Below are 25,521 nucleotides of genomic sequence, written 5' to 3' on the forward strand. Positions count from 1 at the left end.
TCATCAACATCATTCCAGAAAGACTCCCTCTCTTGTTCATCCCTTTCACTACCAGGCCCATATGCACTCACAAACACCCACAACTCACGTTCAAATTTCGCTTTCACCCACATCAGTCTCGATGACACCTCCTTCCATTCAATCACACACTGCTGTACTTCCGGACTCACTAACAAGGCCACACCTTCTCTTGCCCTTCCTCTATCAACACCTGACAATCTTCCATTAACACTTCCAAACATAGATTCCCCCTTCCCTTTCATCTTCGTTTCACTCAAAGCTAACACATCCAACTTTCTTCTCACAAACATTCTCCCAATCTCCTCCCTTTTAGCCTCAATTGTACTACATCCACGCACATTCATAGACCCAATCTTCAGGGTACGGGGATAACTCCATCCCCCATCCCTTTCTCTGGCCTGTCTCTTTTTAGGAACTAAAAAACAGAGGAGGGGGTCCCTAGTCCCTTCACCCCGCCCCTTTTAGTCGCCTTTTACGACACGCAGGGAATACGGTGGCAGTATTCTTCCTAACACAATCTATCTATCTATCTATCTATATCTATATATCTCTCTCTTTCTCTCTCTCTCTCTAACTATATCTATCTATCTATATATCTATATCTATATCTATGTATAGATATTGATATCGATATTTATTGCCATCTATCTATCTATCTCTATCTGTTTATATATATCTACTGTATATCTATATCTATATTTATACCTATCTATCCATCTATATATCTATATCTATCTATCTATCTATCTACATAGTATGATATATGTGGTGAGCATTAGCCACTTCTTGTTTTTGGTGTTGTATGTGCTGTCAGGTTTATATTCTAGTACTGTAACCTCTCCCTGGCTCTGTTGTGTATCTGTTTTGTATTTCAATTTACTTGCGAATCTGTGTCCCCGAATTTAAAGGTACTCTCTAGCTGTTTTCTGTGTTTATTTATGCATTCATATCTGTTGTAGCTCCATAGCCCTGCATTATAGCAACTGGGTAACTTTATATCGTGTCTACAGTGTTCGTGTGTTTTTTTTCTACTGGTGCTTGCAATTTTCACAATGTATCCTCTTTTGGGGTCTGTTTTGTATTTATTTTGTATTTCCGTGTGCTGCCGACTCACTAATCCTGTACTTTGGTTTCCATGTAGCTTCTGTGTTGTGTCTATTTTGTGTTATTACATATTGCCTGCTGTATATCCTTACATGATAGCCACTCTGCTTCTCTTCTGTAGCAGTGTTAATTTTCTGTGTTTTACCGACTCCACACCCCTGTATTTCGGCCCCTCTGTTGCTCTTCCTTTTAATTCTGTGAGCTACTGCCTCTGTAGACCTGCATCATATCTTCTTTTATTGCTCCATTTTATATCTCTTGTATTTTGTATTTGTCTGAGGTATGGCTCTCTATCCCTCAACTATTTTGCATTTCTCCATGGTACGATTATCTGTCACCCCCTGTCCCACTCCGTAAGTATTTTTTGTATTATTTCTGACGATGTAGTTTATCCATGACTGCACCATTATTCATGCAGTGAGCGCTGTTCTGGGATGGCCTTTGTATTGCCGCGTCTATTATTTGTCTCACTGCAATTTTTCTTTGTAACCTTTTTGTAATTTCTTGGTGATACGGAGATGCTTTTTTTTTCTTTTGATGTTTTTTTTTCCTTTTCCTTTTTTTTTTTTTTTTTTTTTGTTCATTAAAGTTTTCTGATGCTGTGTGTGTTCTAAGTCCTGTCAGTTCTCTATCCCTGTATTATTGCCCCCCTGTGGTGCTGGAGAGGGACGCCTTCACGTGGTGACACCGACTTGACTGGGCGGTGGGGCTGCCCGGTTATACAAACATCCCTCAAATCCCTCATTATCCCCCGAAAGGAGGATGGTGGACTGCAGGAAAAGAGCAAAGTCAGCCTGCAGTCCACTGGGTACACATTCAGATGAGCGTGGGGATGCGAGCACTACTACTGCTACTACTTCTACAACTATTATAGCCTCTCTGTAGGTATGTATTGTATTCATTTGTAATTCTGTGCGCTAGAGGCTATGTATCACTGTAGTATGGCTCTGTAGACCTATCTCTTGTATCTTTCTGTCATGCCGACACTATTTCCATTTCTCAAGCTTTTCTGTCTATCCGTTTTGAATCTATTTTTATTTATGGGCTGGCATCTCTATATTCCTGTATTATAATTCAATGTAGCGCTACTTCGTATCGATTATATATTTCTCTATACAGACGTCTGTAAATACCAGCAATTTTTTTTTTTTTAAATAACAGAACGGAGGAAGGAAAAACAAATGGGTAAAAAAAAATAATCCATACACCAGATTACTAGTGTCCTCTGTTCATAAAATATCTGTAACAGTTAGACTTGAACAGTTGTGGGTTGAAATTTGGAGGAAAACAACTCTGGGGAAGCGAGTTCCAGAGAGATGCAGTTCGGGGAATGAAAGAATTCTGATAGGCAGAAGTTCTGCAATATGGTTGAGTGACATTCCAGTCATGAGCGCTACCAGATGCCCGCGTAGCACGAGGGAAGGCATGGAGAGGTGGCACCATGGATGCAACTTCGTCTGAGCATTTGCCAAAAAAATATCTAGATAACTAGCTTTATTTTCTCTTTTTTTTTTTTTCTACGTGCTTTGCAGTTCTATAATTTTGCAACATGCTTTTTATAAAAGGTTTTTGGTTCTTTTCTCTATTTCTTCTTTATTTCTATGTCTTGCTGGCTCTTAATTCCTCTTCTTTAGCCTCTGTGTAGCTCTGTTTCCATTTAAAGTGCAGGAAATTAACGCCTTCTTCCGGTGGCATTAATATAACAGTACAAACTTCCCTCACCTCCCTCGCTATCGCCCGAAAGGAGGATGGTGAGCTGCAGGAGATAGGCAACTTCAGTCTGCAGTTCACTGAGTTCAAGCTCAGATGAACCTTGACCTGCAACTGCTACTACTACTACTACTACAACTACTACAACTACTACTCTTTATGTACCCTCTGTTTTGTATTTTCTTGTGTTCGCATAAATTTTTCATTCATAAAGCTTTTCTGTGCGTCTGCCTATGGTGTGTGTTGTAATTGGGGTTCTGTGTGCTGTCGTCTGTACAATCAATCAATCAATCATTTCCTGTGGCACCCTCGGGGATGCATAGGGCCTCGATGAACTCACACCACCACATCCTATCTTGTGCTAACTCCTCAAGATCTCCCCAACACTCATCTCCAGCTTCCCGTCTCATTGTCCTCACCCACGTCTCTTTTGGCCTTCCTCTACTTCTCCTACCAAGTGCCACCCACCCTGGTGTACCTCGTACTATTCCCTGTCTCCTATACACAAAAGTATCGCGCAGGAAGGGTACGGTGTTATCCGAAATGATCAATATAGCTTGTGTAGTACTTGGAATATTAATTGCTTATCATCTGAATTTGCATCCAGTAACAATATCAACCATTAATTGTCAATAGAAACCTATCTATGACATACTTAGGTAAGCATATCTGACAACAAGGGGGAAAAACCATCAAACATTTCTAGAGTCCGTCCGTTGCGTCAAATTGTTTAGGGCCAAATATGCACCGATACTTATTTTTTTATTGTGTATATCTTCCTGTAATACAACCTTTTATTGGCTTATTCGTATTCACTTTGCATTTCTGTGTGCAACCAAGGCTACGCATATCTCTCTCTCTCTCTCTCTCTCTCTCTCTCTCTCTCTCTCTCTCTCTCTCCAACTGAATTTTGCTGTTTTCTTGTAATGCGCATGACTTTTTTTTCCCCTCTCTCTCTCAGCGATGGAGTGTTCTGTTTGCTGGTGGATCTATGCTTCTGTATTTCAGCGTCTTTGTAACTCACTTTCGTATTTTTCTGGTGATACAAAGAAGTGTTTTTTGTAGTATTTTTTTGTCTTCTTTCTTTTCCTTTTTTATTTCCCTTTCTCATTTCCCATTCTCTTGTCTTTCTTCCTACTTTTTTTTATTCTGAAAGTCTGGCACATTTAACGTTGTATTTAATTCTCAAGGAGTCTGTAAATTTCTTAATTCGTCATTCTATACCTTGAATCTTCATATACAGAATGATGCAAAGATGTGATTTTTTTTTCCTTCCATTTGATGTTATGCATTTCCAGTGACTCAGAGGAACACTTTGCATAGTTAAATTTTCGCACCGTGGCCGAAAAAACTTATATAATTCTATGTTTTCATCATCATAGGTAATTTTCGCATTTTTCGAGCGAGTCAGAGAAGCTTGTAAGTGTATTTGCCATCTGTTTTGCTTATTTCTGCAGTTTCTTGAGAGATTAAGTGTAGTAGTTTGTATGCTTAACTTTTTTTCCTGTGTATTCTTGCTACCTAAAACGAATACCATATTGTTTGTATACTAACTTAGCCTAAGATTGCCCTTTCTCCACCTTGGATGCTGAGTTGTAACAATAGATTAACACTAGAATATAATGCTAGTCACGAAGAGGTGTTATGGAAAGAAGGTAGAACATTAATATTGGCTAATACTGCCATTGAACTACACGAAATAGGCTGCAAAAAAGACGAAAATCTGGGCCAAGTTAAAGTGAAAAGGGTATAACAAACTATACCCTGTTTGATTGACCTGTGCAGCTGAGATGTATGGGGCGAGTAGGGCGCGTTTGAATCGCGGCTGCTGATTGGCCGCCCATGATTTAAATCTACACCTCTTATTATTTTAACACATACATATTTATATTTCTTAACTGCCTTCAATACAAGCAGCCAGATTAAATATGGAATAATTTCCGAAGCAGAAGAGGTCAAAATTACCTTTAAAAGTTTACTGTTACCAAAGAAAATTTAACGATTATAAAGTTTTATAACACGACGAGTGATGTTTGAAGCAAATTATTATCCAACCATGCCTTACACCCATGTCCGCATGTTGCTCTACATCCACCCACGGTGTACACCTACGTCCGCATGTTACACTGTAATATCCACTCACGGTGTACACCTACGTCCGCATGTTGCACTACAGTACATGAATGCCTGTACCTCAGTGACCATCGGTGGCCAATCAGCAGCCGCCAGACAAACACACCCTTCTTGCCCCATACATCTCAGATGCACAGGTCAATCAAATAGACTATAATGGAAGCCAGTTTGCTTTCACCTGACGGGACTGGACCACTGCCACACCGTAAATAAGGGCTACTCAACTGGCGACCCGCGGGCCAAATCCGGCCCTTGAGTGGTTTTTGTTTGACCCTTTGACCAACGAAGAAGAATGACAATAAACAAATAAACAAGCATAAAACAGAGAGTTTTGTGTTTTTCTTTTTATTTATGTGTTTAGCGGAAAATGTAACTGCAAATAATGTACGAATTTCTCGTTTCTTTCTGTGTATATTTGTTTAGCTAGAGGAGAAAAATACAGGTAAAATAATGTATGGCCCTTTTGTTAATCTGAGTTTCATAATTCGGCGCTGCTTCTAGAGTAGTTGAATAGCCTTGCCTTATATACTAAGTCGTGTTTTCATGAACGTCCATCAGTCTTACTTATCAGGTAGGAATGATTCTCCATGGTTACTAGTATAATCCAATGTGACTACACTTTGCCAGTAACTGTGCTGAAAAGGGTTAGGGATCTTTTTCAGGTCAGATTTAAGACGTTACATACAGAGAGGTTCAGGGTGATCAGTCGTACCTTCCTGAGTGTGAGATTTATCCTAGTCACAATACTGCAAAATTGTCTTGAAGGAGTCAGTATAAAACCAGAAAAAATACATATATCAGTGTTGTGGTCAGCATTTTCTCGGATTTACTACTTTTTTGCATCCAAACAACAAGAACTTCCCTCAGCTGAGCAAAATGGTGTGCTTAGAATAACAAAATAAGTCAATGGAAAGCGAAAGAGTTCATTTATTGCTGCATTCTTCTCTAGTCATTCAGAGAGCATTTAGCACTTTCACTTTTTGCTTGCTGACGGTAGGTGGTGGGAACCATCTTCCACTCACCTGATGTAGTGCTGCCTACTTCGCCCTTCGTCTTTATCATTCCTTTTCTGTGTCTGCCCTCCTCCTTTCGTATTTCTTGTCATCCTTCCTGCCACATTTTATCATTATTCTTTCCATTTCAGGTGGCTTTACGCTGCATGACAAGCCTAGTGGTCTCCTATAACCACATGGCCAGAAAACCAGGTGATGTGACGCCTACTATGGTGTCCCTGTTAACAGGGTGGAGAGACGCAGTCGCATTTTTCCCTTCTGGGAACCAAACCTCCATTCTCATCCCTGCGCCCCTCCTAAGCACGAGGCGCTGTCTGTTCGGGGTAGAATTAGTTCACCACACGGAACCCTCAGCCAAGACGCGGATCAGAAGAGTTAAAACCCTTCCAGTCCTGTGACGTCTTTTCCACTTAACTCTTGGCGCTACAAGGCGCTTTTATGCACCTCGGCATAAACTTCTCTAGCCTGGGGGGTTAGAGACGGCCCTCATTAGCCCATTTGCTACTCAGGATTCGCAATACGTTGAGTAAAATCATTTAGAGTTGCAGACATAAAATGGAAGACGTCACCGGAATGAAGTTTTTTTTTTTTTCTGCAGTGGGTATTTTGCAGCTGAACACAACCGTTTGACGTTACCCGGAATGAGATAGGCTACAAAGTTTGCATTTTGTGGCTAAACTGTTTACTTGTTCGTATGACAACCGAAAGTCTGGATTTTCATGTATTTTGCTATCTCTGTTGTTCCCTTTCTTGTGTGTGTGTGTGTGTGTGTGTGTGTGTGTGTGTGTGTGTGTGTGATACCGATCACTTTTTCACACAATATAGTCCTTAACTCTGAAGTCTGTATGACCCACTCTCAGCAGCATGACAGTCTGGTGTTAGGTGGAACAGAATACTAGATTTGTATCGACCACGAGAGGTTTAATTGAGACAGCATTCACACCCGTGGGCTCCTATGCCTCACTCTCAGGTAAATAAAATAATCTGCCATTGACGGTATTTGTGTCTTTGTTGTTGCTGTTGTTGTTATTCTGGATCCTCAGTGTAGTGAATCACCCTGTATATTGCTGTTCGAAGTGCCCCTTGTTGCGAGAGAGGGATGCCTTTACGTGGTGGCACCTATATAACCGGTCGGTGGAGCTGTCTGGCTATATAAAAGCTCTGCAGTTCCCTCAGTATCCCCCGAAAGGAGAATGGTTGGCTGCAGGAGATGGACTTCAGCCCACGGTCCATTGGATTCACATTCATATGAAACTGGAGCTACAGCTACTAGTATTACTACTACTACTACTACGAAAGTCCCCCCGTAATGAAGGGATTAATGAATGCTATATATAATCCCTCTCGTTCGAAATCTCTTCTGGTCAAAGGTGCTCTTCTACAGGTAAGTTAATTAATCGAAGGTAAGTGTTGGGGTGTGGTGTGGTGGACTAAGTGTGGTGGTGGGGTGTGTGGTGGTGTGCTGTGGTGAAGGGGATGCTTGGATGTGATGTGGGGAGATAAGAGTGATGGTGTGGTGTGATGTGGCGTGGAGAGATATGTGTGGTGGTGTGGTGTGGTGTGGGAAGGTAAGTGTGGTAATACCGGGATCTCTGGAGAGGTTATGTGTGACGGTGATGAGGTGTGGTGATGTGGTGTTTTTTTGATGCGATATGAGGGTGATGTTTGGGTGTGGTGTGTGGCGATATTTGGGTGTGTCGTGGAGAAGGCAAGTGTTGTGGTGCTAGGGTGTGATGTAGTGGAGGCAGGTGTGGTGAGGTGGTGTTGCTGGGTTGTGAAAGACTGGAAGAAAAAGATGATATGAGTATGTGTGTGTGTGAGGGGGGGAGGCTACGTGGATTTGTAAATGAGGAAGACAAAACAAATGGGGCACAGATGGCGAAGGGGTATACTGTACAGTATAGGGAATATATCGGAGTACATGCCTGTGTGTGTGTGTGTGTGTGTGTGTGTGTGTGTGTGTGTGTGTGTGTGTGTGTGTGTGTGTGTGTGTGTGTGTGTGTGTGTGTGTGTGTGTGTGTGTGTGTGTGTGTGTGTGTGTGTGTGTGTGCGTGCGCGCGCGCGCGTTTTGATGCTATGGGTTAATTTATCTCCTGCTGTTTATATGCAACGAAGAGAGAACCAAAGGAAAATAGTCGCTTCCGAAAAATGTCCCGCATTTATAATCTGTTCATTTCGAGATACCTTGACATAATGCACAAGTAAATAAATAGAATAATAAATACAAATAAATAAATAAATAATGGTAATCTTAGGCGGTGCGAAAACAGAATGAAGAAGGAATTTCGGATATTTATGCACATCTTTCCCCATTTTGCCTCGGCCTAGTTTCAGTTTTTCTCATATATTTCGTAGTCATGAAAGTGCAGAACCTCAAAGCCTCTTATAAGCATTCTGACTATTGGCTGATAAATACACTGTCGTTATGAAAGTATCTATTTAATATCTTCGGTCCAAAGACGTCTTCATGTAGCTTGATTGGTACTTTCTGAACTGGCGGGGTTGGGTACAGCATTCATTAGTCACTTCACGTGGGCTTTCCTAAGCATAGAAATATCGTCTAGCAGCTACAAAAATAAATAAATCGAAAGATGTCCACAGACTGAATAATATAACGTTTTTGTTTAGGAAGAAAAAATATTTAAAAATGTAAAGAAGTTAAAAGTAAAAAAGACAAAAAGGGAGGTGAATGGCATTAGTTTATCCGAACGAGCTTGGCACCAAAATGTTAATTCCTACAACCGGATATGTCTTTCCTAAATGGAGCAGAATCATCTAGTTAGAACAAAGTTAGATGGACGTCGACGAGGTCAAGAAAAATAAAAATTGGCTTCTAACTCCTTCAGCACAATCAAGTTCTTGTTTAGCTGAATGAAACCGAGGAAAACTTGCCAAAATAGAAAAGAAGTTCATGGTTTAAGTAAGTTATTAAAAAAAAAAAAAAAAGTTAATCGAAGCTCTTCAGATTCGCACTCCTAACAGATCACAAAGGATGTATTGTTTCCATTTTTCTAACTGCCGTCTAGGAAATTCATGATGAAAGTAAATCATGTTTGGCATCTCTACCTCCCTGGACTACAATGTGGTATGCAGGCTAATCTTAAGTCTTCCTCATACGGTTTCATGACGAGAATGTAGCGTCTTTGGCTTCTTTGATTCCTTACCTTGCTGATGAACGCTGTCTTTAACGTGTAGTCAGGCTAACCTCTTTTAAATCGAAGACTGTGTTTCATAAATGACCGGAGGAAATTAGGACTTTCTCGGTTTTAACCCTTTCAGTACTATGACGTCTTTGTATTTCAGAACACTTTCTTGTTTACTGTTCATATGGCTTCAATTTTTACGTAATTTTCATAACTAAAATACAGGAATACATCTACCTGATTTGTGCAGAAACAGACTCATTATAAAGATAACAAACGACACAGTAGGTATGGATGTGATTAATTTATATTCTCTTTTTATCTGCAGGTTCGCCAAGGAATGTGTCAAATCTACGAACTGTCCAGATATGTTCAACCATTGATTTCTTCCTAAATATCATTCAGTCGTCAATCATCAGAACACCATCCTCAGCCATCTGTTCTATCCACAATCATCTATTCTGTAATCATGTATTCTATCCCCGGCCATCCATTGTATAATAATCCATACTATCCACAACATCCATTCTATAATATTCCATTCTATCTGATACCATCCATTCTATAATCATTCATTCTATCCCTGATCATCCATTTAGCACTTATGCCATCTCTTCCCAACCATTCATTCCTTAATCATTCATTGCAGTGTCAATTTTCCATTCTATCCCAGCCATCCATTCAATACCAACCATCGAATCTGTACAATCATTCATTATATTCCAACCATTCTTTTTATCCCAGCCATCTGCTTTCTAACCATCCAAAGTCAAACCATCCATAATCTAACCATGTATTCTAATTCAACCATCCATTATATCCCAGTTATCCATATCCTAACCATCCAGACTCAAAAACCATCCATCATCTAACCATCTTTTCTTATTCTAACTATCCACTCAGACTCCACACCTCACCCGGGGACCTGCTCTGCTGTACGCCCTCTCTGTGGTAAGTTTTGATAGTGTGGTGTGGTTTGGTGTGGTGTGGTGTGGTGTGGTGTGGTTGTGGTGTGGTGTGGTGTGGTGTTGTGTGGTGTGGTGTAATGTGTTGTGGTATGGTGAGGTGTGGTAGTCTGAGGTTGGGGTGTGTTTGGTGTTGTGTGTAGTAGTCTGGGGATGTGTTGTGGTGTGGTGTGGTAGCGTGGTGTGGTGTGTGGTAGTGTGGCGTGGTATGGGGTGATGTGTTGTCAGTGTCTGTACGAGTAATGAAGCGTTGTGTGTGGTGTGGTTTGGTGTGGTGTGGTAGTTTGAGGATGTGTTATGGTGTAGTGTGTGGTAGTGTATGGTGGTAGAGTGTAATGTGCGGTAATGCGTGGTGCTGTAGTGTGGCGTGGTTTGGTAGTTTTAGGATGTGCTGGAGTGTGTTGTGTGACAGGTGGTAGTGTGATGTGGTGTTGCGTTGTCCGTTGTATGGTGAAGTGAGTGTCTGATTTATAATGGTGTAGCGTGGTGTGGTGATGTGGTGTGGTATGGTGTGGTGTGGTATGGTGTGGTGTGGTGTGGTGTGGTGTGGTATGGCATGGGATGGTGTAGTTGAGTCTGTGTGCGACTGATTATTTTTCTTATTTGGATATACAGGTATACGAAATAGATTTTTATCCATTAATATGCCTGCCCCTCAAATGATATATCGACAGAAATTTATATATATTATGCAGTGTTCCCCAATGTTTTCTTCAAAGATTTTTAAAGAATCATAAAGAACAATAGGTAATGCATGAAGCTGTGTATATTTTAAGCTGAAAATGATAGACTACTTGACTACTAAGACTACTTCTACTAACACGACTAATACCAATGCTAACACTAATCCCAGCACTAATTCTAGCACTAATACCTGTACTGATATTTTTTTTGCTACAAAGAATGAATAAACGAGGATAAATGATGGATCCCCTAAAGGTTATCTCTATACCCCTTAGCAAGAGTTAATGGATCCTTGTAAGTTTTCATTCTCTCTCCCTCATTACTACTACTACTACTACACTTTCTCCTCCTCTTCCAACTACTACTGCAACTACTACTACTACTATTAGCACTACTAGTACTACTACTACTCAACTCCTCCTCTTCCTCCTCCTCCTCCTCCTCCCATTACTACTACTACTACTACTACTGCTACTACTACTACTACTACTACTTCTCCTCTTCCTCCTCCTCCTCTTACTATTGATACTACATCTCTCCCTCCTCCTCCTCTTACTACTACAGTACTATCACTACTCCCACCATCACCACCACTACCACCACCACTATTCCTACTCGTAACACCACCACATCCACCACCTTCCTTGCAGAGTTTTGCGGCGTTGCTCCCATCAACGTAGAAAACCAACGCATCGTCAAGGGCAACCCAGCCTCCCCCTTCGAATACCCTTACCAAGTCGGCATCGTCCCCCACTTCCCCAAAGGACCTGGGCTGTGTGGGGGCAGTATTATAAACAGCCGATGGATCCTAACCGCTGCACACTGCCTTGTTAATGAGGGGTTGGTGGCTCGGCGATTTATTGTTTTTGTTTTTGTTTTTGACCTTTCTGTGTGCCAGTTTGTCTATTCTTTTGTCTTAATTCTCTCTCTCTCTCTCTCTCTCTCTCTCTCTCTCTCTCTCTCTCTCTCTCTCTCTCTCTCTCTCTCTCTCTCTCTCTCTCTCTTCTCTCACTCTGGATTCGCGCTGCAACTTACTGCGCGAGGAGGTTATGTGTTTGGCTCTGTCTGTCTGTCTTTTTGTCTGTCTGTTAAGAGGATTATGAAAAATTATGGGATGCAATTACACCCAATCTGCTATAATGACTCAGGACCATCAGATGATTAGGTGATTAATTTTTGGCCGAGAAACGTCATAGGTTATGGATCAAGAGCATGATGGACTCAGACATCTTTGATCCAATGTTAACCAAACTTGGTGGAAGAGGTGAGGGAAACGAAAAGGGTGAAGTGACTCGCTTTTGAAAACAATTGAATGTGAAGGTTACTGGACAAAGACAAAAGATGTTCTTTTAACTCAAGAAGATCTGATTTGATATGGATAAGAGGTGGAAGGGTTTAAATTTAAGCGAGGATTAAATCTTTATAATATCGATCAAAGTTCAAAGTCCAATTTCAACCCAGCTTGGTGGACGGATTATGGATGAATTGATTTGATTTTGAGAGTAATCAGTCAGACGTCAAGGACACAGGGCAGGATCAAATGTTCGGCCTTAAGATCCTTCCACACGATCAGCGGCAGTTCATCACGTCTATACGATTATTTTCCAGCAATGTCTCTTTACCATATCTCAGAGCCACCTGTGCTGACTGATCGTGTGGACCAGTCTTGTCACCGCTTGCACGGCCAGGGTGCTGCACGCTCTGAAGTCAGACTGAAGAGAGAACGTTTGAAATAATAATCTTGTCTGAGTTCGAGGCCTGACTGCTGGTGCTCAATGAGTGTGCTCGAATGTAATAAGTCTCATTTCATATTTTTTTTTTTTTTTTTTTTTTTTTTAAATAACAGAACGGAGGAAGGAAAAACAAATAGAAAAAAAAAATAATCCATACACCAGATTACTGGTGTCCTCTGTTCATAAAATATCTGTAACAGTTAGACTTGAACAGTTGTAGGTTGAAATTTGGAGGAAAACAACTCTGGGGAAGCGAGTTCCAAAGAGATGCAGTTCGGGGAATGAAAGAATTCTGATAGGCAGAAGTTCTGCAATATGGTTGAGTGACATTCCAGTCATGAGCGCTACCAGATGCCCGTGTAGCACGAGGGAAGGCATGGAGAGGTGGCACCATGGACGCAACTTCGTCTGAGCATTTGCCAAAAAATATCTGTAAAATAATGCAAGGGAGGCAACATTCCTTCTTACTTGCAGGGGAGGTAGTTTATATGTAATGGCAGGGTTGTTAATGATTCTAACAGCTTTATTCTGAATTTTGTCTAGTTGTCTTAATGCAACCTCTCCACAACCATCCCACAAGGGTGAGCAATATTCAAGCTGAGAGCGCACATGACTCTTATAAATTATAGCCAACTGCTCATCGGCGAAGAAGTTACGGACTCTGTACAATAATCCAAGTTTCTTTGAGGCGGTTTTAGCAAGTGATCTGACATGAGAGGTCCAGCTGAGGGCACTGTTAAGTGAGACACCAAGAATTTCAATACTTTTGGAAATGGGAATATTAGTAGCACTGAAGGTAATGTACGAATCTGGCAATATCTGTCTATTAGTAAACTGTATATATTTAGTTTTACTAGCATTAAAAGAGACAAGGTTGTTTTGTCCCCATTCACTGATTGTAGATAGATCTTGATTAATGGAGATGGCTGTACTGAGTTGAGAGGTAGAGATATTAGACTTTGTAATTGGATGTCTGAGTGTGAATGAACTATGTAGTGTTGAGTCATCTGCATATGAGTGAATGGGATTGTGAGTGACAGATAAGAGATCATTAATGTGAACCAGAAATAGGGTTGGCGCCAGAACTGATCCCTGCGGCACGCCGGCGTTAATTGAGTGGAAATTTGAATATACATCATCTACTTTTACTCTTATTTTCCTGTCACTAAGATAAGAAGAAATCAAAGGAACAAAAGACGTTAGTCCATAGCAAGGCAGTTTGGACAGCGGGGAACGGTGCCATACTCTGTCGAATGCTTTAGAGATATCAAGAGCTACTGCATGAGTTTCTCCAAAAAGATCAATTGACTGATGGATCGTATGAGTTAAGAGATTGAATATGTCAATGGTGGATCTTTCGTGGCGAAAACCGTATTGTCTATCACTAATTAAGTTGTTGGATTCAAGATGTTTAACAATATGCTTATTAATTAAAGTTTCAAATACCTCACCAAGAGAAGATGTGACAGCTATTGGTCTGTAATTGGAGGGGTCAGACGAACTTCCTTTCTTCGGAACTGGGTGGATATTGGCTTCTTTCCATGAATTTGGGAATAAAGAAGTACGTATGCATAGTCTGAATAATTTAGCTAGGACAGAGGCAAGTTCAGGGGAACACTTTTTCAAAACAATTGGCGGAATTCCATCTGGGCCTGGAGCTTTGTTGGTAGGTAAATTGTCTAGGATGGATTTTACGAATCTTGTCTGTATTTTAAGTGGGGCAATTTCGGGAGAATCAAGTTCCAGTACTGAGACATTCTGGCTGGTATCATCTATGGTAGAGTTTCTTGCAAAGGTACTAGCAAAGATATCTGCTTTCCCACGTGGGTCATTTGTAATATTGCCATCTGAAGATTTTAGTGGGGGAATGGAAGATGACTTGTTAAAGTTATTATTGAAAGAATTAAGAGTTGACCAGAATATTCTATTGTCATTAGGGTTGTTAAGTAGTTTTGATGCTTGCTTTTGAAGAAAGTTTGATTTAGATAGATTTAATACAGCTTTTCCATGATTTCTAGCAATTTTAAATTGGGAGAGTGATTCAGATGTTTTTGATTTTAAGTAAGAGTTATATGCTAATGACTTTTTGGGCTGTTGCTCTGGCACAATTGCCATCAAACCATTTTGGAGAGTTTGATCTTTTAGTGAATTGTTGACTTGGTATGAATAAATCCATACCAGCTAGTATTAAGTCGCAAATGTGGGACTGGGTAGAATTGGGATCACTAGAGAAGAAAGACCGCCATGGAACATCAGCAAGATAATTTCTAAATCCATCCCAGTCTGCCCTGTCAAAGTGCCATCGGGTCACCCTGACAGGTTCGGAATGGGGAGGTGTAGGAGGGTTAACTAATGAGGCTTTGATGAGATTGTGGTCAGAGGATCCAAGTGGTGACAGTACCTCTATCCTGTATTGATCTGGATTATTTGTCAAGAATAAATCCAAGAGATGGGCATCATGGTCAGGATTATCAGGTATTCTGGTTGGTTGCTTTACCAACTGGGTGAGATTAAATGATTCCACAAACAGCTCGCACTCTAGACCAGCGTCGTCAGTCCGGGCAGAATGCAATAACCATTCAACATTGTGTATGTTAAAATCACCCAAAATGGTAATTTCATTGTCAAGGGCAAGGTCAAGGTTACTCAACTGAGTGGATATGGAATCAAATACACTGGGTTCCGAAGAAGCATTGGGGGAACGATAAACTACACAGATATATTTGGCAATGTTTTGGCAATTTAATTTATATAATGAGTAATCAAAACTGAATGAAGTGAAGTTTAAAATAGTATCAACTGCATATTGGGATTTGATATAACAACAAGTGCCGCCCTTGTTTCGAAAGTTTGTAAGGAGATGGTAACCGGGAAAACAAAATGGAGATATATCGGTAGAGGGTGAGATTTGTGGTTCTGTGAGGAAAAGGGCCAAAGGGGATATGGACTGAAGGAAAAAATGAACTGAGTTTAAATTTGTGGTAAGGCCGCGGATGTTGGTAAAGAATAAGGCCGTACCGTCACCTCTTCGCCGATGAGCATTATCGGAAATAGCAACAGTCGCTGCCGGCACAGTCGCTTGATAGCGACCGGGAGGACCCTGTGCCTCCAGCCCTACCCTGCCGGTGGTGGCAATCCGAGGTACCACCTCATTTGATTGTAAAATTGCAGCGGCCATTACTAAAGATGTGAAAAGAAGGTGTGATATATTATGCGCATGTAGTGTGGTGTAGACAGTTGAAGGTAGAGGTATTATGAGAGCATGCTGGCCTACTCTCTGTGTAAATGAGTGCACTGAAAATGTTCAGAAAAGTCTCTTTCTTGTACTTTTCTCTTTCTTTCTTTCTTTTTCACAACCAGTCACAGTCAACTTTCATTATGTAGGCTTCTGGCCAAACCTTTTCTTTCTAGAATATGAAGTCATACAGCAAATATGAGCGTTATCGGTTTTCTTACTCTCTTGTTTTGTAACAAAGTGATGAAACTTCTTTTTTTTTTTTCCTCTCAGTCTATCGTTGTGGTAGGTAGGGGCGCTCACCATCCACTCACTCCACGTAGTGGTGCTCTCGGGTATCTGCCCTTTCCTCTCCTCCCTCCATTCCTTCCTTCCTCTTCTGTCTTTCTTTACTTCATTCTTTTAACGTCCTTCTGCCTAAGGGGGACTTTACACTCTTTTGTCTTCTTGTCTTTCATTCTTTTAACGTCCTTCTGCCTAAGGGGGACTTTACACTCTTTTGTCTTCTTGTCTTTCATTCTTTCCTCTTCCTTCTGCCTGTGGGTGACTCAACACTGAGTGAGAAGCAGAATGGTTTCCTGTACACCAGGAAACCATTTACAACTCTGGGTGGTAACCATATAACCAAATTTTGGCACCTGGTGGGTTACTGGATAATTCCAGCACTCCAATCGGATTGAGCCCCTGAAGGTTTATATCCAAGGGATGGTTGGGGTTATTGCTCACGTAATGCCACTCAGGGATGAGTGAGGCTGGTCACTCTCATCTTAAATGTCAGGACCAACTTGCCTTGCCCCTGCCTCCTACGTACCTCATGGGGCAAAGTAGGATTGGATGAAGGATGGGTGGATGGATGGTCTCTCGTCTTCTTCAATCAAGGTGTTAGCTAGGTCGATGGAGGTGCGAGTGGGTTCCTTTAATATTGAGTCAAAGAGTGTTTATTGATATTCTTCCGATTTCCCATCCCAACTGTTGTAATATAAGGTTTTGTTATATCGAAAAACTAATTTTCTCTCTCTCGGTCTTAATACACACTGTACTTCCCTTGTTGTGTGTGTGTGTGGGAGGTGGGAATGAAAGGTTTTTAATACTGTTGCCCTGAACGAGATCTCTAACCCCCTTCAGCTTCGTGGATGACTAAGTGTAGTCAGATTGGAGGGGTTGATTTAAACAGTAACTAAAGAGACTCATAACAGTGGGAAACTCATATCTAAGGTTCACCGAATTTCATGCAGCTACGAGTCAGCATTCAAGCTGTAGCAGTGGCCCAGGTCTGCCAGCAAACTGATCATAGTAACCAAGGAGACTCATATCTACCTCATAACTACGGCTCATGGAATTTCATACAATCACGACTAGTACTCCAAGGTGCGGAATGGATCAAGTTCCGCCAGGTGGAAGCAAACCGATTATAGTAACCAAGGAGACTCATTCCGACCTCAAAACTGCGGCTTGTCGAGTTTCATTCAACAACAGCCCAGTATTCAAGTTGTGGCAGCGGTCCAGCTCAGTCAGGTGAAAACAACCACGACTTTGTACTGTACTGCAGTTGTGAGATGGGACCCTTCCGTTAGGTAAGGGCAAATCAACTACACTGCATAATAATAATAATAATAATAATAATAATAATAATAATAAAATAATAATAATAATAATAATAATAATAATAATAATAATAATAATTCCCGAAACGAAGTCTGAGGACACTGACCCACTTAAAACCGGAAAGACAGTTTCCCGTCCGTCTGTCCGTCCATCCGTCTGTCCGTCCATCCGTCTGTCCGTCCTATCTAGCGGCTGCAATTATGGACCGCTTTTAACAGTTCAGATATCAAATGAATTCACATGACAGTGTGCCCTCGTCGGAATGGTCAGTATGTCATAAATGACTTTGTGTCATAAAAGACTGTGTAGGTTCCTTTGTGGTTGAGTTATATATATATTTTAGATTTATGGACGAGCGGTTTTTATATCTTGGAGTAGCTTCCCATTTGTCATGTAGTGACAGGAGAGGTAAAGAATAGTATGGGACTATTTTTATTTGTCTTGGAAATATTAACAAGTCTCTCACACGGAACGTAAGTATAGAGTTCCGTCCCGCTAGCTATATCTCTGTCTCTCTCTCTCTGTCTCTCTCTCTCTCTCTCAAATTGCCAAGCCCTTCTCACTGTGACCTGTCTCCTCTAAGGCCTGTCTCCTTCTCTCTTGCCTGTTCTGTGGCTAACCTCCGTCTGAGCTCTCTTTCCTAAATTCTGGTGTAGCAGGGGTGTGTCACGTGTGTTCCTCGTGGATGGAAAGTTTAAGGAGCCTGTGTGTGAGTATGTGTGTATATGTGTGTGTATGGTTACTAGGTCTTTGTTCACGAGATTACTGCTGACAGCTAACTGCATCATCTCCTTACTGGCCGCTGTCGTCAGCTTTCCTCAATGTAACTTGCAAACCTCATTTCCTTTTCCCAGGCTCGCAGAGGGCTGTCTATCTATCTATTTATCTATCTATCTATTATGATTTGCAATTATAATATGGAGTCCTACCACAAGTACGCTCACAGATACCCCAAGATCACAATGACCAACTTCCTTATTTACAAGAATACATGCATAACATTGCATCACTGGGAAGGACGTTCAAAATACAGTAGTTTATGCCTTTATTACAGTTTTGATTCAACCCACTAGAAACTGACAAATTAAAAAATAAATGTAAATACGCACCTGTCACTAACTCATAAGGTCGAGGGGGCAGACAGGTAGGTAGGTAGGTAGGTAGGTAGGCAGTTAAGGGGAGAGGTACGTAGATAGGCATGGTAGGCAGATATGGTGGTGGACAGAGATAGGTAGACAGGAAAGTAGGTCGGGAAGTAGGTAGGAAGGTAGGCCAAGAGGTAGGTAAGGAGGTCGGCTGGGAGGTAGATAGGTGGGCAAGTGGGTGAATAGGGAGGTGGGTAGCGAGGTTCGAGGAAGTGGGTAGGCAGGTAGGTAAGGTGGGTATGTAGACATGGGGAAGCAGGCAGGGAGGTAGGTAGGTATGAAGATCTGTACGGTGGTAGATAAGTAGACAGGTGGGTAGATAGGGAAGTGGGTAAGGAAGCAGAAAAGTAGGCAGGAAGGTAGGTAGATAGGTAGGTAGGTCGGCAGGCAGAAAAGTAGTCATGGAGGTAGACAGATGTAGACAGGAAGATAGATAGGGCTGGTGGTAATATTAACACTAATACTAATACTAATAATAAAGACAATAGTAATAATAATAATAATAATAATAATAAGAAGAAGAAGAAGAAGAAAGGTGATAACACTAATAATTCAGTGTTTCTTCCGGTCTTCCCTCCCCCCGACAGAGTTATGGCAAATGGTATAGAGGTGTATGTTGGCTCTATCTACACCGACCAGGCCCACAGTGTACCCGTGGCTCTATATTTCCCACACCCGGACTATGTTGACGTGATGAAGGTGGGTTATCATCATCATCATCATCATCATCATCATCATCATCATCATCACAGCCCTTTCAGCCCTTATTTCCAAATCAGAAGTTGGTACGAAGTAAACTCCAAACAAAAAAGCAAGATAAAAAAATATGAGGACAATCAACTAGGCTGCCACCATCACAATCACCATCATCGTCACCATCATCTAAACTCTAATTCCCGTTGAAGAGTAAAATACAGAAAGAGAGGAGAAAAAAACACACAAAAATGGAGAACTATCAGACACACAACTCAGCCCTAAAACATTTCTCACTATCTTGGTGACTCTTAATCCTGTGATCTATCCTGACAAGATGATATTATTTCTCTAGCAATTACAGATTCACAGAGGTTAGGTGTACTAAGCCGACTCAGTGTACTTTTTTAAACTTTCAGTCGTGTGCGTGTGTGTGTGTGTGTGTGTGTGTGTGTGTGTCTGTGTCTGTGTGTGTCTGTGTCTGTGTCTGTGTGTGTCTGTGTCTGTGTGTGTCTGTGTGTGTGTGTTTGAATATATTTATCTATCCGTCAGTCTGTCTACCCATCTACCTAAAAATTTATTTATCACTCATAATGACGACATATGTCTCATTCATCTCAGGGTAAATCTCACCTCCTCCGTCAAACTCAGCTTGCAGCCCATTCCTATAATCTAAATTTTTATCTATCTTCACCTATCAATTACTTTCTATGATTTTCAAACCTCTGTTATTACCTCCACCAACGATGTTGGAGGAGATTATGCAGTCACCCTTGTCTGTTTGTTTGTCTGTGTTGTCTGTCTGTCTGTCTGTTGCGATGAAGATATTTCAAAAAGGTTATATCGGATTTCAATGAAATCTGGTGAATAGGTAGGCACTGGGTCTAGGAAGATTTCATTAAATTTTGAGGTGAATCCGGATTCGGATGCAGGTGCATATAATAAATTTTACTGGAGTCAACAGAGGTATGCCTTTCTCTGAAATTATGTAACTAGGGCAACCTAAGAACGCAAAATTAATTACCTCTGTCAACGACGCTGGTCAGAGGTTGGTTTATAATTAAAAAATAATACTGGCGTTGATGGAGGTATGCGCTCTCTGATTGCTTTTAAGCTATTCCTGTGTTTATCTACCTATTCACATGCAATCTATACTCCCATCACTCAGTCCATCTACCAGTCTATCTACCCGTGTATCTACCTCTCAGGGCAACGACATCGGCCTCATCCTGCTCGTGAACGACTTAATTTTCTTCGGTAATGACAACCTGCAGCCCATTTGCCTTGGCCGAGAAGAGGACATACCGTACGGAGGGAAGGCGGTCGTCACGGGATGGGGAGCTATGAAATATGAGAGTAAGTATGATGAGACAGGGTGACGAAGACGATTCTTTTGTGATCGCGTCCTGCTATAGAGAAACTGGCAAGTGTGGGATGGTGAAATATAGGAGTGAGGGGTGCTTGGGTTGGCGAGAGGGTTGGATCACATAATACAGGCGATTCGTCTGTGGTCATCCCTAAAGGAATTAAGGCTATAGAGAAACTTTTATGAGAGTGTAGATGGAGAGGTATGGGAGTGAGGAGGGTGTGAGCTGGAGAAGGGACGGCTTGATGAAGGGGAAACAGTCTGACATGGAAGCGATTTGTTTGTGGCCACCCTTGCGGGATTAAGGTTTATGGCTATGATTTATGCGAGCGTGGGGTGGAGAGATTTAGGAATAAAGGAGTTTGAGCTGGAGCCTTATGTCGGAGGACAGCGTGACATGGAAGCAAGTAATCTGTGTCTATTCCTGCCGAGATTAAGGCGTCTGGCCATGTTTTTATGAGAGTGTGGGGTGCAGAGGTATTGTTTGTGAGTAGGGGGTGTGAGTTGGAGGGAGGCCAGCTTGATGAGGAGGGGCAGGGTGATACGTAGGCTATTCGTTTGTGGTCACCCCGTCCGGGATTAAGGTGCCTGACTACAGAGAAAGTGTGTGAGGAGACTGTAAGTAGATAGGGTGGCGAAAAGAGTTTATGCATGACTTTGAAGAGCTCTTAGTTTAGTTTAATAGTAAGTGTGGTGTGGCAAATGAGTACGTGAGCATGAATATGGAACAAACGGATATATATAGAGTGATGAAGAGTGTACAAGGTAAATAAGTGAATTTGAAGGAGGGACGAGAACTAGAAGTAGCTAAAAGTGTGATCTGGTAAATGGGTTGATGAGAACGAGTATGCAGCAGACGATGCAGAAAGACGGAGAGTATTTGAAGGTAGGAGGAGGCGTGGAAGAATTTAATAAAACGTGTGACATGGTAAATGAGTGTGTGAAAATGACTGTGGAGCAAATAGAAGTAGATACAGTTGTGAAAAGGGTACGCAATAATTGAGATTGAAGGTGGGATGAAGCGTAAAAAAAAATTAATAATGAATGTTATATGGCACATTAGTGTGTGAGAATGAATCTGGAGGACTTTGAAGCGATGGTGAATATGGTATATGTGAGTGAATTTCAAGGGAGGAAGCGCAGAATTTAATAGTAAATGTATGCTATGGAAAATAAATGTGTGGGAATGAGTATGGAGTGAATGGATATACAGTAGGTAGACTGGAGAAACGGTACACACTGCGTGAGTGAATCTGAAGGTCGGAGGAGGCGTGCAAGAATTATAATAGGACAGTTGATATGAGGAAGGATAACTTTTCATCACGACTCTTCTCCAAGAAAAATCATGCCTGTAGTTGACTTCACATGGACCGATACTGAAACAGATACAGAATAATGCAAGAGGTACTGTCTTGATCAAAAGTTCGGTCACAGTTCCTTGGCGAGAGTGGAGATGGATGCTGCCACTTGGAATTTATACATGACAGCGATATAAAGTACGTAATGGAAGGGTGTGAAAAGAAAGGGCACGATCAGAAGAGAAGGGGGAGGATGTTATAATACTAGTAGAGGACTAATGGCGAAGTTTTTTCTTTCTTTTTTACTTGGAAGTACATATGGCAAAGAACGCATTCAGGTAATTAAAGCCTCTTACAGCAAGACACAAGAAACAAGACATGACAATTACCCTATTAACTGACACACATGGAAACGAAAAACGGTGTTCCAAAATATATACCAAATACAATACCAATCGTGGCGAGATGACAAAACCTACATGTTTAAGCTGAAATTCATTGTGTTGGTGGTCTTTTTTTTTCTTTTTTTTTAAACTGTCTGCTTTTCAGTGACAGAAGAATCCAGTCATTAAACATATCTCTTCCCTCCTATAACGCACTGTTTGCTGAATAAAATCTACTAGCGCTAGCTTGAATAGAATACTAGAATTATTCCGATCATGAGGGGGCTATCGGTACCGGTAATAACACTCAGGTTTCTATAACATTGCCATATGAATAAAACCTGTCGGCGTTACCTGGATTAAAATACGAGAGAAGGTCTTTGACTCCCTCGCCCTGCCACTAGGAATATTAAATTGGGCTTGGCTATTGTTCTGCTTAGGATATAAAGTAGAAAAGCTATTTTTGTGCCTGGCTTGCGTTTGCTAGGATACTTAGATTAGGTTGTTTGCATGTTTCAGACAATACAAAGAAAAAAGAAAGTAAAGAGGAACTAAAGACAAAAAAGTTGGTAAAAACAATGAGCGTATTGTATTATTTTGTCATTAGCATTAGCGTTTTGATAATATCTTGTCGCCAGTATTATATTATTCCTGTGGGGTAATTATGTTATATGCATACTCTTGGCAGAACATAATATGGAATTTGGACTTAATGACAATGCTTATAATGTTTTGTTCATCCAACAGTGGAAATCAGGGACCTAACTATAACATCAACGGTTGCGGCTCCTGTTCTAGAAGGTTGGGACTTAGAATAACTTGATTGCCTGCCTTAATGACATTCATGCAGTTGATAGGCATAAATTTGAGCATCCTTATTATTATTATTATTATTATTATTATTATTATTATTATTATTATTATTATTACAGGGTGTCCCACAAGTCCAGCATCATAGGAAATTTTACAGAATCTATTCATAATGACCCCATATTCATGGATCTGGAAAGAAGTGCATTAATCCTTATGATGCCGGACTTATGGGACACCCTGTACTACTACTACCACTACTACTACCACGCCTCCCCCCACCTATGGTGGAGGAGGCATTAAGTGATTGGTCTGTCCGTCCATGTGTGCGTGGGTGCGTGCGTGGGTCCGTGCGTCAGTAATAGTGGAAGCGATATCTCTTGAACCCATTGGCGGATTTCAACCAAATTTTTGAGACGATGGAGTGATTATGTTGGCTTGGTCAAGGGGTCAAAGGTCAAGGTCATATGGGGTCTACTTAGTTTATCCTTGTGGACGAGATATCTCCTGAACCCCTTGACGGATTTCGACCAAACTTTTGTCATTGTTACAGTATGAAGGGATGATGAACTGATTAGGTCAGCAAGGTCAAGGAGTCAAAGATCAAGGTCATATGGGGTCGACTTAGTTTATCTTTAGTCTCTTTTCAACCCACAATGAACCCTGTCACGGAGGTTGTACAGCAAGTCCGTGTGCTAGGCCTGGTGGAAGCATACCAAGCGACATTTTACGTCGACATTCCGGGGCCCGTGTTCTCTGCGTTTTCATGCCTCTGCCCACATATGCTGGAAGAAGTGATTGGTCTGTCCTTCCGTGCGTACATGGGTGCGTGATTGGGTCCGTGCGTCCGTCCACAACAGTGCAATATCTTTTGAACCCATCGAATGATTTCTACAAAACTTTTGTCAGTGATACGGTATGAAGAGATGATGAACTGATTAGGTCAGTAAGGTCAAAAGGTCAATGGTCGGGATAATATTTGGTCGACTTAGTTTATTTTTATTATTATTATTATTATTATTATTATTATATTCTATTCTATTGCCAGACGCCTCAATCCCGTACGGGGTGGCCACAAACAAATTATTAATTATTATTGGCGGGGGGGACACAATCTGGCCGCACTATGGGGTGGTACTACTACTCTGCGGCCAGGTTGTGTTAGGAAGAATACTGCCACCGTATTCCCTGCGTGTCGTAAAAGGCGACTAAAAGGGGCGGGGTGAGGGGACTAGGGACTCCCTCCTCTGTTTTTTAGTTTCTAAAAAGAGACAGGCCAGAGAAAGGGATGGGGGATGGAGTTATCCCCGTACCCTGAAGATTGGGTCTATGAATGTGCGTGGATGTAGTACGATTGAGGCTAAAAGGGAGGAGATTGGAAGAATGTTTGTGAGAAGAAAGTTGGATGTGTTAGCTTTGAGTGAAACGAAGATGAAAGGGAAGGGTGAGTCTATGTTTGGAAGTGTGAATGGAAGATTGTCAGGTGTTGATAGAGGAAGGGCAAGAGAAGGTGTGGCCTTGTTAGTGAGTCCGGAAGTACAGCAGTGTGTGACTGAATGGAAGGAGGTGTCATCGAGACTGATGTGGGTGAAAGCGAAATTTGAACGTGAGTTGTGGGTGTTTGTGAGTGCATATGGGCCTGGTAGTGAAAGGGATGAAGAAGAGAGGGAGTCTTTCTGGAATGATGTTGATGAGTGTCTGCAGAGTTTTGGAGCGAATGTGAATGTGGTAATGATGGGAGATCTGAATGCTAGAGTGGGAAATGTAGCAGTTGAAGGTGTAGTTGGTATGCATGGTGTGCCTGGAAGAAATGAAAATGGGGAACGAATGATAGCGATGTGCGTTGAGCGAGAGATGGTGATTGGAAATACTCTGTTTGAGAAGAAAGATATTTATAAGTATACATGGGTGAGACAGGAGGGTGGAAGGGTTGTTGACAGAGCTTTGATGGACTATGTGGTTGTGTCTAGGAATGTAATAGGAAGATTGTTGGATGTGAGAGTTCTGAGAGGGGAGGGTGGAGGTATGTCTGACCACTACCTGGTGGAGGGAAAGTTAAGAGTAGGTAAGAGATGGGTGAAAGCTAGGAAGGTTTGGTGTCGCAGGGAGGTTTTGAAAGTGAGTGAGTTGGATAAAAGAGAGAAAAAGATAGAGTATCAGGAGAAATTGAAAGATGAGTGGAACACAGTTAAAGATCAGGAAAATGGCAGTGTGGAGGAGGAATGGCAGTTGTTTAAGAGTGCTGTGGTGGGGCATGCAGAAGAGGTGTGTGGTGTGAGACGTGTGGGTGGTGGTGTAAGAAAAGGAAGTGAATGGTGGTGCGAGGAAGTAAGTATGGTTGTGGCTGAGAAGAGACGTGCATATGAAGTGTGGCTGCAGAGGAAGGATGAGATGTCATATGAAAGGTATAAGGAAAAGAGGAATAGGGCGAGAAGGGCTGTGCGTGATGCTAAAGTGGCAGCAGATGAGAGGTGGGGTAG

The 25,521-nt window shown here is 41.6% G+C and overlaps 1 protein-coding gene across 1 annotated transcript in view; it reads left to right on the forward strand.

Moving 5' to 3' along the window:
• Positions 1-25,521, forward strand: part of LOC145390672 (trypsin II-P29-like) — a 73,922-nt gene that overhangs the window by 40,633 nt on the left and 7,768 nt on the right. The window contains exons 2-4 of the mRNA XM_080265464.1: positions 11,424-11,613; positions 19,079-19,190; positions 23,716-23,866. Of these exons, the coding sequence (XP_080121590.1) occupies positions 11,424-11,613; positions 19,079-19,190; positions 23,716-23,866 (453 nt within the window). The remainder of the gene's footprint in view (positions 1-11,423; positions 11,614-19,078; positions 19,191-23,715; positions 23,867-25,521) is intronic.

The sequence above is a fragment of the Coenobita brevimanus genome, chromosome 15, assembly GCF_032717465.1.
Source record: "Coenobita brevimanus isolate Jiangsu-jjx chromosome 15, ASM3271746v2, whole genome shotgun sequence".
Lineage (NCBI taxonomy): Eukaryota > Metazoa > Arthropoda > Malacostraca > Decapoda > Coenobitidae > Coenobita > Coenobita brevimanus.